The sequence below is a fragment of the Vombatus ursinus genome, unplaced genomic scaffold, assembly GCF_900497805.2.
Source record: "Vombatus ursinus unplaced genomic scaffold, bare-nosed wombat genome assembly UNPS02014781.1, whole genome shotgun sequence".
Taxonomy (NCBI): Eukaryota; Metazoa; Chordata; class Mammalia; order Diprotodontia; family Vombatidae; genus Vombatus; species Vombatus ursinus.
This window is the reverse complement of record NW_020954559.1, coordinates 32,747,193-32,761,841: the sequence shown is the minus strand read 5'-3', so window position 1 is coordinate 32,761,841 and position 14,649 is coordinate 32,747,193. Positions and strand designations below refer to the sequence as shown.

Genomic DNA, 14,649 nt, shown 5'->3' with positions numbered 1-14,649 from the left:
AATAATCTAAGACAATTTTGAAGATTTCATGAGAAGTGCTGTCCACATCCAGAGAAAGAACTTATAGAATCTGAATTCAGATAAAAGCATTTTTTTTTAGTTTCTTTATGTTTCTTGGTTTTTTTTGTCTTTTTTTCACAACATGATTTAATATCGAAATATGTTTTGCATGACAGCACATACATTAGCTTACATCAAATTGCTTGGCTTCTCCATGAGGAAAGAGGGAAGAATGGAGGGAGAGAATTTGAAGTTCAAAATTTTTAAGAAGTTAAAATTTTTTACATGTAATTAGAAGAAATGACTTATTTTTGAATAAAACACCACAAATAAATTCTATACATTCTGCAAAGCCCATTTTGAATGTCTCTTCTTTCATGAATATTTCCCTGATTCCATAACTAGTTTTACCCTTTTTTTAACTACCCAATCACTTGTTTATGATTCTCTAAGTTACCTTATTCTGTCTTAAATTATGGTGTGTGTTAAAAATCTTTACATTCCTTTCAATACCTAACACAGCATAAAGCTCATTAAATATCTGTTGAATGAATTTTACATTTGCCCAATTTCTATAAGTTTTGGTGTATGGGTGGGTGGGGAACTTCAATAAGGTCTTAAAGATCTTTGGATATGGTTCTCTTCATTTAAAATATGGTAATCTATGCTCAGTGAAATAGGTCTCTTGGAAAAAAAATGATTTGAGACCTCATCATAAACAACAACAACAACAACAACAACAACAACAACAAAACACTCTGTGATGGCTCTTGCAGAATATCACAGCATGGTCTGTACCATAGATAAAACAAGCTTTTATCTAGCTCAAAAGACTTTACCTTGACAAGAAATCATTGAAGGAGAGGCGGACTGGGTATCCATACCGAATGATCTTCACCATCTCTAAGACCCCGATATATTGTAGCTGAGCAGACACATAAAAATTATCAAAGGTATCTGGCAACTTAGAGTTATTGGGTTTGATGCAATGAACAAAATGTGGTGTGCCCTTCTGAAGCTTCCCAATGATATCCATGAGGGATTTCTATGGAGAGAAGTAAAACCTAGTTGATTCTCAGAGGAACACATTGATTGACAAGAATGCAGTTTATAGTGAAATTTTGCATGTTCAAGTTATTTCTCTCATACTTACTGGGCACTATTTTTGATTTAAAGATTAATACGAATATCTCAGTTAATTTCCTGAGCCAAATGAGGGAAAGATGCTAATCAAAGCCCTCATATTTAGTATAGTTATATGCTGTTTTTACAGCATGTATATAACCTTAAAAAATAACACTAACCCTGAGTTGTGATGCCACTGTGAGTGGACCTCTCCTTTCTAGTTTCTGCAGAAATGTAGAAGTTCCTTTCTTTTTAAAGTGCTGCAAAGGGAAAATGAAAGCATGTGAGAAAGATTTTATCTGAATTTGAGAAAAGTAACACATCCATATCATACATAAAATCCCTTGCAGGCAAATACAGACTCACAGCATAAATTCTGAAGTCAGAACCAGACATTTTTAGCAATTTTAATATATGTTGGGGAAAATGACCCAGTGAATGTGTAAATAACTTTCTTTGAGTGGCAACTTTTCAAGAAAAGGAGTGCTTTCTAAGTCAGATCTGCCAACTTAATTTAAGTTGAGCACACATATGCATTCAAACACTGGGTTTTGAATTGCTGGTGCAACATGTATACTCTGCAGAAAATCATTCTGATAATTTGGGCTAAAATAGCAACATATTTTTCATTATATGTAGCCTGCCAGAGGACAAAATGAGGACTTTTTTTCTGTAAAGAAGCATTTTAATATTATTAGGTTATATCTCTATGTTTAGCTCTAATCAGTGACTAAGTAGATGTTCTATTTGATGTCTTTATAGTCATGTATTTTTTTTACTGATAAAATACCTAAACATATTACTTGCCTTCCCAAGGATGAAAACAAATTGGTTTATTTCTATAAGATGTAATATAATAACAAATACCATAATGTTCTGGTAAGTGAAAAAACATTCCCATATGTAGCTAAAATTGAAGAGGTTTAGAAGAAATAAAAGCATTGAAAGCAAGGTAAGGAAAAGGATATTGAGCAAAAGAAGGACACAGGGACAATTAATGATATGTCTCCCAAGAGTAAATTGGTTGTTTAATTTAACATTACAATTCAGTAAATTATACAAGTGCAACAGATTTGGTCTATCACTTCTGGAGATCTAGAAACCTCAATCTAAAAATATAAGAAGGTAATTAGCTTTACTGCTCTAGTTGGGGTGAGAGTAGAGATTAAAAAACAACGACAACAATAAATTATTTGCGTCAATTTTGAACTATTTCCATTACAACAAGAAGAGATTAACTTCATTGAGATGAATAAAAAAGTCAAATTGTCCTAATGAATTATACTTCTCAGACAAATGTGATAAAAAGGTTAGATTTAAAAGCAATTTTCATACAAACAGAACTGTAGGTGCAGTGTCCAATTACAAGACTGTGAAAGATGCCAATATTGCAGTGTGTCATGGGGGCTGAGGCATCCAGGATTGGAATACTTCTTAGGAAAGAAATATAACAATGGTGATGCCAAATGCTTATGGAAAACCATGAGAGAAGGGTAAAGTCCCTATTAAGTGAATACCATCTCTTCAAATTAGACCCTTTGGTTTCTTCTTACTGGGACATGACAGTCCCCTAGGATTGATTTAATTTCTGGGGAATTTGAGTTAGGAGAGAGCTAATAAATTCCATTTAGATATGGGGGAAAATAATGGAATCTATAACATTCCATTTTGTCCTTTTAACAAATTCTGCTTTTAAAAAATACAATTAAATAATTTGTCTGCTGAGTTGTTCATTATAATGCAAATGAAAGGTTCAGGGGAGACTAAAAGGAACTGAGAAATAAACAGAGTGATACCTTTTCTTGCTTCCAGAAGTCACCATTTTCCAAGGATGAGATTTACTAAAAAGTTCTTATCAGCATCAATACATCTACTTTGAATGAATTTTCATTCTTAAGTCTTCTGAACCCAACATGCTCTGAAAAAATTATTTTCCATCCATGTCCAATACCACACAATTTTTCTGACACCACTCTAAAACACAACTAAGCTTTTATTTCAATAAGTATAGCAAAATGCATTTCAACTAGATATAGGACAACATTTCTATTAATTGATTATGCTTGACATCTTCCCAATTACAGTTCCCTGTTTTTTTATAGTTTTTTGCAGAGATAAGCAAGGGGAATAAAAAAACAAAATAAAACATTAAGACATTGAATAAAAAAAAAGCTAAACAAACAAAAACAAAAACAAAATCCTATATTGCTTCACCAATGTTAGTCAATTCTCAATTCTGTTTATGGTTCGATTTTGTTCTATGAAATGGGCAGAATATATGAAGATTATATTCTTGGATGGAACAAATATAAAATCAAAATTAAGTTGAAGAAAAAGTTAAATACCTTCAAAATAAATGAAAAATATAAAGCTCTGGTCTATGAAAAATACACCATGTCTGTACGAGAAACTACAATTTATTGTTTGGAGACCAAAAACCTCTGAAGTGATTAATGTCAACAGAATAAGGAAGCTGTGTTTATCCCTCTAAGCCGACTGTCCCTGAAGTTACTTCCCATTCATCAAATAGACAGCCATAGAGATGAAACATAAATAGGATGTTGCACAGACAACCAATAAAATTATTAATATTGTAGTTGCTATTGAATTTTCACTATACTGTATTGTCCTGGGAAGAAAGTAGATTTCATACCTTTCTTTCTCCAATTTTTTTCAATGACTTTATTGTATACAGTCATTGTCTCCCTCCATTTACAACCCATATGGAGGTAGAGATGGCTGAAAGAAATAGCAAGGCTACTAAGACAAACATATTAAGAATTTGCTAGGGAGAAGGGTCACAAAGGATTCTTACCTTGCTGAGTTCCAGGTATTTCTTTGTTTCACTGGTAACTGAGGCAGCTGGCATTTTTTTACTTAGCATGTTAGATCGGGACCATCGAACTTTGAAGGAAGGGTAGGGACATATGAGGGATCCTGTTTGTGTCAATTTGGACTGGAACAACTGATTGATCACTATGTTTTCACTTGCTGGAAGATAAACAAGTGTATAGGGTAAGTAGAGGTAGAAATATCTTATATCACCCTTAAATTTATTCCCCAATTTATATGCCTAGGTGACTGAAAGAAACTTTGAGATGGGTTCTCCTCAAATATTCCCTGTGTTAGCTGTTGCCTTAGTCTATGACTTTTCATTTTCCTACTACAGACATATATTCTTATGATCTTCATCCAAGGGGCCCAAGTCCATCCGTACTTTGAGACTTTTACAGAAGGTCTATAGGAAGCTCCTACCCATCTCATAGAGTCTTCAGAGAAGCTCAGCATTGTGATCCATTCTGGCTGCCAGTTTTGTCTTCCATTTCAGGCCCCTTGACTATGTCCTATTCTTTTATAGCCTAGACTTTTTGACTTAGGTTCTTGATCCCTGCTTCTTAATTCTTGGATTCTGGGCTAGGAACTTTAGTTGGCTAAACTAAAGAGTACCTACATGTATCTTCCAGTCTTATGTGGCATCATTGGACCAAGCCACCTGGTACAGTATCTGCCAATAACCATTCTTTTTGGTCGAATTTTTGACCCTGTTCTCTTTGGTTTAGCCTGTCTTGTTGTCATTCAAGGAGTGATATCACCTCTGTTAGGTTCAATGATTTCCAGAGTTAGTTCAGTTAAAGAGAAGTGACTCTTTTCTGTAGTAGTGGCAGCAAAAAAACTATCCTTTTAGGAAAAGCCCAGTGCCCTTTAAAAAACAACAATAATAAGAACAACAATAAAAAAGGGTTAAGACATAAATCTTTCTAGCTCTGAGACCATATTGTTACTTCCCTTACTCTAGGAGGACTTAGAGTGTGAATGAATGGATGTTTACTTTATTTATAAGCTTGAGTATGTTGTTTGCATGTACCTTTTCAACAGGAGAACAGTTTAATCTCTTTTTTAAGGTGAAGATTTAGTGATCCTTCATGGATGCAAATCAGTATAGCAATAACTTAAAAGTTCCTCTATTTTCTAGCTCTAGAGAAAGATACCACAGACCTAACACAATTGAACATTGTTAGACTGTGTGATTGTAGCAAACCAAAATAACTAAGCAACTTTATCCTTTAATGTGTATTGTAATTGAATGAATGGATCAATTCTATGTAGAGCAATTGCACTTATGTCCCTGGCTAGGACAATGTAAAGAAAGAAAGGAAGTACATGAAAAAAATATCAATTTTTTAAAAAGCTTATTCAGATGTTAAAAAGAAAAAAGAAGCTTCTAAATCAGAGATCAGAAGATTGGGTTCGAATCACTACTCTACTTTTTACTTCGCATGTAGTTCTGTACATATCATTTTATCTCTCTAAACTTCTATTTCATAATGTGTAAAAAGATAAGATTGGACTTGATGGCCTTATTTAAGGTTTCTCTAGCAATAATTCTGTGGCCATTCAAAAAAGATAATTTCTGAAACACGCACTTGGCTGATTCTACCGTTCCTCTGTAAAATTTTGTCAATTCTGCATAAAGATCATAGGGTCATAGTTTTAGAGGTGCCAATTACCTCCATCTGGTCCAACTCTCTCACTTATGGATGAGCTAATAGTGGCCTAAAGGAGTTACCTTGGTAAAACGGTTTTAGATCTGACTCCAAATCTAGCATCTTTCTACTCTTCTTCATATATGAGAACTCTTCCACCAGGTTTTGAAAGAGGTAGCATAGTTGGAGGCCTAGGTGTACACCAGGAAAGGGCCACTGAATACATACATGTGAAAAATTCTAGCATCATGTTACCTCAGGAATTTATCCTCCAAACTAGGGAAAAAAATATTACTGGTCCGAAGATAAAGCATCTTTTCTTAGTGGTGAAGGGAATGTTCAAAGTTTGACACTGTGCTAAGTGCTAGGGAAACAAAGAAAAGGAAAAGATAAACCCTGCTTTCCAAGGGTTCAAAGTCTAATGAAGTTGAATGTGAAGTGCTTTGATCAACTTTCTGCGTAGTAATATAATCTAAATTCTGGCTGTTATGTTTTCTATCAGAGTGAAAATTATTTCCCTCTGATATTGCCAATATGTAAATTTACATAGCATTTCTTCAATCATACATTGGTGTTGTTGGTTTCTGTGAACTGCTATTGCAAAAGGACCATATCTCTGATTATATATACATTTTATTCTTGTGTAGCTCTTAATAAAGGGTCTCCCACAATTAGATGTTTATTGATTATGATACATATTTATGATAAAATATTATCCTTCATACATGAAGTTAAATCTACTTATATGATATAATTATAAGTCTTCATTTATAAAGTTAAATCTAAATTATCATCTATGATAAAAAGAGAATATGCTTCACATAATTTTCAGAAGTTTCAATGACTTTGTGTTTATCTGCCCACATACTCTCAATAGCATTCCTTTCAACTAAATTATAAACATTGGAAAGAAAGCTGCCTGTGATCAAGGGGGCTGACCATGTCTATGGAACACAGAAAAGTTAATTAGTCCATCAATATGGAGAATGAACTTGTAATCTTGGCCTTATTACCATCCTGTTCTATCCAACTGAATTAACTGGCATCTGACTCAAGTGGCATTTTACCTAATTATGCCCACTCATACTGAGTTATTCAATTCAACTCATCAGAACTCACATTTTATAAAAGTGTGTCTGTACCCCTGGTCCAACCACAAAGACTTCTGAGTCAGAAGGAGGCATGGTGGACCTTATTCCCAGCCATGCTAGCACATCAGCTCCAGTCAAAAGAAGGGAATGCAAATATCTGCAATAAAAATCCTGAAGCTTTAGGGATTCATATTGAATCATCTAGAGGGTCAGCTGCCTTGTGGTTTCTGCACTTTGACTTGTAGATCAAATACTGACACCCTGGTTCAAAGTCCTTGCTTTAGTAATTAGTTTCCCATTTACCTCAGCTCCTTACATATTTGCATGCTAAAGACACCTTAAAACAAACCTGGGCTGACTTTTTCACCCTACTTCCATAGAACCAAGTGGGAAATACTTTGTCCTTTACCTGATGGATACATGTAAGTAAGTAAGACATGTCCTAGTAAGGTGACATGGCATATATTCCAAATAATATGAAATAAGACATGATAAATGAATAAAGGAAGGACTAAACCAACAGTTAGGAGAGGCCTTAGGGAGGAAGGAATACAATCAACTTGGGAGGCTTTATGGTGAGAATACATTTGGTCTTTGCTCTAAAGCATGACCAAGTCCTGACATGTCAGATAAAACAGGGAAGGAGCAGGACAGAAAGGCTCAGATCATGATTCAGAAGATCATGCATTATGATATAAATTCAACAACTGATAGGGCAAGGAGAACATACTAGACATAGAAAGAGGTACATGCAATGATAGAGAAGTGAGAAATCCTCACATAGCTATTGCTCTGGTCTAGCTGAAGTGTAGAATCTGTGGAGCCAGTCAACTAGCATTTATTAAATACTTACCAGGAAAGTTCTTTGAGATAAGGTAGGAAAGAGAATGATGCCAGATTGTATGACAGCCTATGCTGTCTAAACTTTATTCAAAAGGGGACCATGAAAAAGTTTTTGGAGAAGCAAAGGACATCCTATCTTCCTAAACCATATTTGTTAAATATTTGCTAACACGACAAAGCCTAAACATCTGAAGATGTTTTCCCCCCTTCTTTCTATTTATTCCAAAAATCTTAAGGGCTAATAAACTTACAATAAAAACAATGTTTTTTATTCCTCCTTAAAACTTCATTGTAAGTTCATAGAAAAGAATGGCTATCAACATTGGACTCTATTAAGATAAGTGGGGTTTCAATTTCACTGGAGATTATATTTCTCCTCTGAGTTTGCTTTCTATAGTCACAAGAACATGATGAACAAGAAAAAAGTTACTCTAATTCTCTGAAAAACAATACTCTCGATGTACATTTTATACATTAGGCCTTCATAAAAGATTATTGTCAAAAGAACATTATAAAAGAAAGTTCAAACAAGTGAGAATTCAAATATTTCTAAAGTGGTAATCAATATGAATATATTCTGGGATCAATTCTTTCATTTCTTTCATTGTACTCTTTATAACAATAGGTTCATATTTATGTCAATAGTCCTAGCTTTTAAAATGAAGCAATGACTATATTATCTGCCACAGCAAATATCACTGCCCATTTATGAGGGCCAATATGGTGTTTCAGTAGTGTTGAGTTAAAAAGTTAATGAGATTTCCCTTTCTCCCCTTCTGCAATACTCTATGGGTGTCCTCTATCTGGAGGACACTTTTAACCGAAAAGGAGTTTTAACCCAACTGTAAGACCTGACCACAATATCAGTCCCATAAAGAAAACAATCCTTTCTCACTTCATGTACAACAATAAGTAAGAAAGAGGTACTTTGAATTTAATTTAATTTAGCTAATTGAAAATAGTTATTAGAAAAAAATCTGAATCACTGCAGAATGGCTATTAATGAAAGCATTATTAACAGGGAAAAGCTAAGCTCAAGATATATTCACACATGTGTGCAGGAATATGAAATGATAGGATTCTTCCACTCAGTGTACCTTTCTTGCTACTGAGTAACTAAGAAATATATAAGAATAAAACACCATTCCAAGCTGCACTCCAGAGTCATCTTAAGTAATGAAATTCACCCTGCTGCAGCCTAAATAACTTGGGAAGCCTGATTCATCTTCATTAGTCTTTACAGAAAAGCTTTTTTATATTCATATCACTAATGTTATATAAAGGTGCTTTACATTTCTATCTGCTAAAAGCTTAGTTAAATTATGGTTTCTACAGGACTTCAAATTAAATTGTAACCAATGTATAGTGCTCCAAGAGCCAGGCCATTATTATTCAGGGCATTAAAATGCAAACTATGTTTCAATTATTCTTTGGTTGGTGGCATATTTTATAAAACTGTGTTCAGGGTTAGAGAAATAAGAAATGATGGCATTTTTAACAGTATTTTTAAAAGCCTTACTTTTCATTACAAATAGGAGATTTTGTGAAACGGAGTCTTTATTTTTTTCAATTGCTCCAACAGCTTCATAAGTTACCTGTAATGAAAGAAAATGGCATAATTACTAATGATTAAACATGACTGTGAAGATTATTTTCTTTAAAGAATAACTTGACTTTGCTGAAGTTTTAAATTATTCACAAAAAGAATGCATCCATAAGTTGCAGGGTTCACAATGAATCAGGTTTAATGCTTCATCATTTCAGTCTCATTTTATACTTGTTCACATTTAAACAATAGGTTCTTTTTGCATTTTAACTTGAAAAACCTTATTCTGATTCATGAGCTTAAGTGCTAATGGTAATGACTCCCAGCCAGGTAGCCCCTTTCATGCAGGAAGACCAAAACTCTCTTGGAAAACTGTACCAAATAGCAAAGTTTCCCTATATCTATGAAATGAAAGGTGATAATTGCAATGGAAACTCTAAAATAATTTAAGGGCATTTCCAGAGTATCCAAACCTGATGATAGTACCTTTGATTCTTTAAAGTGGGATAACTATATTAGAAAGTCCATTATGTATTATCTGAATTCTAAATTAGTCATTTTCTCTGTTTTCATTTTTATTCATTTTAAACTTAACCTACTTTTATGTACACAGCAAAATTTAAAAAAAAGTATTCAATATGAAACTATGAATCTCCATTTCAGACTGTTTACCATAATAATCAAAATTACTTAGTCCTTCACAGTTGTTCTTAAAACAACATTGTCAAAACAACATATATTCACAACTATATACAATGATCTCTTGGCTCTGTTCATTTCTCTCTACATTGTTTCATGTGAGTCTTTCCATGTTTTTCTAAAATCAACTAGCTCATCATTTCTTATAGCAAAGTAGTATTCCATCACAATCATACACCACAACTTGCTTAGCCATTTCACAAATGATAGGAAATTTCTTGTCAATTTCAAGTCCTTTGCCACCACAAAGAGAACTGAAATATAAATATTTTAAAGCATATAAGTTATTTTCTTTTTTCCCTAATCACCTTGGGAAATAGACCTAATAGTGTTATTGCTAAATCAAAGGGTATACACAGTTTTAAAACTCTCTGGGCATAATTCTGTATTGCTCTCCAAAATGGTTGGATCAGTTTACATTTCCACCAACAGTGTATTAGTGTCCCAATTTTTTCACATCCTATATTAGTCATTTTCAAGGTGCTGATATTTATAAGGCTTCCCTTGATTTACCCTAACCCCAAATCTTCTTTTCCTCTTTTGGTGTCTTATAGAACTTTGTATGTCCTCTAAGCACTCATATTCTAACTTGTGTTTGAATGATTTGTATCTGCATTTTTTAACTCTTCTTGGATTTTTGGATTAGATTTCCCTTAAATAAGGGAAACACTTATTATCGATCAGTGTGGTACAGTGAAACAACAGCAACAACAACAACAACAACAATAGTACATAAAATCTTGAAATCCAAAAGCCAAGATTTAGTCCTGATTACACCAGGACCAGCTGCTTCTGATGAAGCTGAAAATAGAATGTCACTGATACCCACAATGGGAGATATTTGTAAAACCATCAATATTTGGCTTTAAAATGGATTTTGTGCTTTTGTGTGGAATTTAAGGGGGGGATACTTCAAATTAAATAATTAAGTAAACCTGTGAAAGTCAAATTCTTCAGCATGTTCTCATTTTGTATGACTATAATCAACTTCACTGATTGTTCCCATTCCTAGAATGTTTTTCCTCTTCATCTCTACCTTTTTGTTTCCCTGGATTCCTTCAAGTCCTACCTACATAACACCTTCTACAGAAAGCCTTTGCAGATATCCTTTAGTGTTTTCTGTTTATTATTTCCTATTTATCCTGTATATAGCTGATTTGTACACAGTTGTGTGTATGTTATCTCCCTTGCTAGACTCTAAGTTTCTCAAGAGCAGGAACTATGTTGCAATTCTTGTATCCCGAGTGCTTAGTACCATGACTGGCATATAACAGATGCTTAGTAAATGTTTACTGAATGATTGATTTAACTATATCTTTTAATAAATCAGCATTTTTTCATAATTCTCTATTAAGGCTGAAATGTATGTGCTATTATCACCACATATTGAGAAATTATTATGCAAGTAGTATTTTCACACACACTCTCAAAAGTGTCTTTAGGTACTAAGAGGTCAATACAGTACTTTCACTCAAATGTTCAAAAAAATTTCAAAACAGTACGCATACATACATACATATGGCATGTCTTTGTGTATAGGTATGTATATTGATGCTTAATGTTTTATTAGTGCAAAAGTCATATTAATGATTTATTATTAGCAAATAATGTATTTTGAGGAATTTAAATGGCAGGACCACAGGCATTACATTGAGCTCTCATTTGAAACTTGAATAATCAATATAGCTAGGTGGTATAGTGGATAGATTGCCAGTCAGGAAGACTCATCTTCCTGAGTTCAAATCTAGCCTCGGATACTTCCTAGCTGTGTGACCCTCAACAAGCCACTTAACCGTATTTGCCTCAGTTTCCTCATCTTTAAAATGAGCTGGAGAAGGACAGGACAAACCACTCTGGTATCTTTGCCAAGAGAACTGCAAATGGAGTCACAGAGAATCAGACACCTGAAAATGCCTGAACAACAGCACCCACAAAGTGATCAAAGCCACATATTTCAAAGCTAATTGCTGGTTTAGAGTTCATAACCAGAGAACTAAAGGGAGCAAAGTAGCCTATTCTGAAAACCGGGAACTCATTAATACAGTGGAGGCAATTTTGCTTAGGGGAAAGCTCTCTGGATTTGGAGTTGAACACTTGGATCAAAATCCCAGCTCTATCTCTTTACTAACTGTGTGACCTTGGGCAGCTCTTCTGGCTTAATTTACTTATTTGTTGAATTTACTTATCTGTTGAAAATTCTGAATAGCACCAGATGGCCACTAAGATCACATCCAGATCTAAATCTAGGATCCTATATCCTACATAGCTAAGCTCCTTGGACACAAATAACAAATACATTCTTACCCTCATCATGTGGCCTGTGAGTGATTATTAAGTAGTTTGTTAAAACCAAGGACTGATTAGCTTGACAGGGCAAAGCCAAGCTGTTTGAGATATATTCATCATTGCACATGAGCAAAAACCAGGGAAAATACGGTTGCTATATGACTTGGAATGCATTATTTAATTACTCTGTCCTCCATTTTCTTTATAGGAAAATTACAGGAGTTGGACTAGATGTTCTCTAAGGATTTTTCAAGCTCTAACATTCTCTGACACCATATTATAGGAAATAATTTCTTTCTATGCTATGTGTACATTCACCATGTTAAAAATTATTTATTTCTAAAGTTAAAAACTCAAAGCAAATGAAATAAATTAACCAGGATGGTACAGGAAAGCAAATAGTTTTAACTGTCATTGCAGCATAATTAATATAATTGTGGAATTAATATAATTATATCTTATAGTTGTGCATATGTAATTAAGGACTCTTATTACTGATTTGTGAAATTAATTATGTCCATTATGTTTTCAAAGCATACAACATTATACCTCATAAAAATGATAATATACACCTGCTTCTAAATAATCTAATCAATTATATTTGTAACAGGATGCTGTTACATATTACATGAATAATTCTTGGTATACATTCTTTCTTCATACCACAGAAGTCACAAAGATCATAAGGGAATTAGCATAGGTGACTTTTATTATGTTAGCATTGGTTTCAATATCAGATAATGCATTGATTTTTAATTCCATGTTGAAAAATATTTTTGAGTTCTAAAATAGTAGGACCATCAGGCAATATAATTTTGATTGGAGATTATTTTAGAAGAAAATATTCTTTTGTTGATTTTAAGAATAGCATTAATATTATTTTGATATGAACTTCTGATTTCATTGGTTATGAGACTCCTCAGCATAACACTTCCTCCATCAATGTGAATTGACAAGTCTTCTGTAAAATATGACCTTGAAAAGTTGTGTGGCTCTCTAAAAGGATAAGTGACTTGCCAAAAGGCACTCAAACAGTATGTGGTAGAGGCAAGATTCAAGCTGAGGTCTTCTTGACCCTATTGCCAGTTCTATCTACTATCCTACACTGCCTCTCAGTACCAAGATATAGTGGGAGCATAAAGGGAAAAGGGAAAGTAGCTAAGTTAATAATCATATTACAATTTCCAGTATCCTTAAATGACACAATAATGTATCCTAAACATAAAAGCCCTTTAGTACACAAAAATTATTTGCTTCACACAGATGTTCAAGTGAATAAGCATTGATTAAGCACCTGCTAGGGTTCATTGCAAGTATTCTTAATTTCTAGAATAGTTGATTTGACAAAAACTACTGATTTGAGATTATATTCTCCTGATTTATGACCATGAAATGTCAAGGACAAAAAAAATTTTTAAGTTTTACTGAATAAGATTCATGTATATTGTGTTTGAATTGTCACAAAATTCAAGTTTTTAGAAACTAAAATGAGGTTTATTTAATTTTTTTTCGTATAGTTGTTTCCAGGTGAAACTGTAATCAAATTCTTTTTTGGATTATTTCAGTACACAAGACTTAGAGTAAAATCCCTTTTAGCACTTTTTAGAGGCTAAAGTTAAAATTCTATTGAGTTAAGGGTAAAGAGTGCAAGGCAATCTAGTGAGTTAGGTTATTTATTTGTTTGTTTTTTTGGGCAGAAACTAAACCTTAGATTTCTTTGTTATAGAAAACTCCCAGTAATGAAATACTACACTAATGAAGATCATTGCCTTTTCTGTGACTTATAACTTTAGATAGCTGCCTGTAACACCGAATAGTTAAGTGATTTACTTAGGGTCACATAACTAGTATGTGTCAGAGGGAATAACTTGTAATGCTGTGGGTTTCCTAAAATATAATCACCAAGTAGATAAGTTCTCAAAGGATATGAACAGTTTTCAAAAAAAAAAAAAAGAATTAGTAAACTACAAATGACCTTATGAAAGTATGCTCCAAGTCAGTAATGATTGAAGAAATGCAAATTAAAATACCGCCAGAGTTTTTACTTCACATCCTGAATATCAGTAGGAATGATAAAAATGGGGAAAATCATTTCTAGCAGAGATGCGGGGAGCTAGGCACATCAAGGTACAGTTGGTAGAGTATCCTACCATTTTAGATAGGAATTTGGAACTATGTGGGAAACTCTTCCTATGCTTTGACTCAGTGATCTCACTACTGAACCTATCCATGGAAGGCAAAGACAAATAAAAGTTTAATATATAGGAAATCATTCATATCAGCAGTCTCTGTGGAAGTAAAGATCTGTAAACAGAGTGGGTACCCATCAAATGGGGAATGTCTGAAAAAATGATGATATATGAATATAATGGAATATTGTTTTGCACTAAGACATAACAAATATAAGGAATTCAGAAGAAAACACAGGAAGACACATACATCAATACAGATTAAAATAAGCATAACCAAACAAACAATACAATGGCTACAACAATTTACGTGAAAAGATCACTAAAAAGAAAGTCAGATCTGAGCAACTGAAAAAAAAATCAGCAACAGTAGAGAAGAATATTTG

At 33.5% G+C, this 14,649-nt stretch overlaps 1 protein-coding gene across 1 annotated transcript in view; it reads right to left on the bottom strand.

Annotated features, from left to right (window-relative positions):
- The window catches only part of LOC114046106 (unconventional myosin-XVI-like), a 682,808-nt gene that overhangs the window by 191,449 nt on the left and 476,710 nt on the right, over positions 1–14,649 (bottom strand). Inside the window, exons 24-27 of the mRNA XM_027866360.1 lie at positions 9,063–9,138; positions 3,941–4,116; positions 1,305–1,385; positions 840–1,045 (exon numbers count right to left, since the gene is read on the bottom strand). Coding sequence (XP_027722161.1) covers positions 840–1,045; positions 1,305–1,385; positions 3,941–4,116; positions 9,063–9,138 — 539 coding nt within the window. The remainder of the gene's footprint in view (positions 1–839; positions 1,046–1,304; positions 1,386–3,940; positions 4,117–9,062; positions 9,139–14,649) is intronic.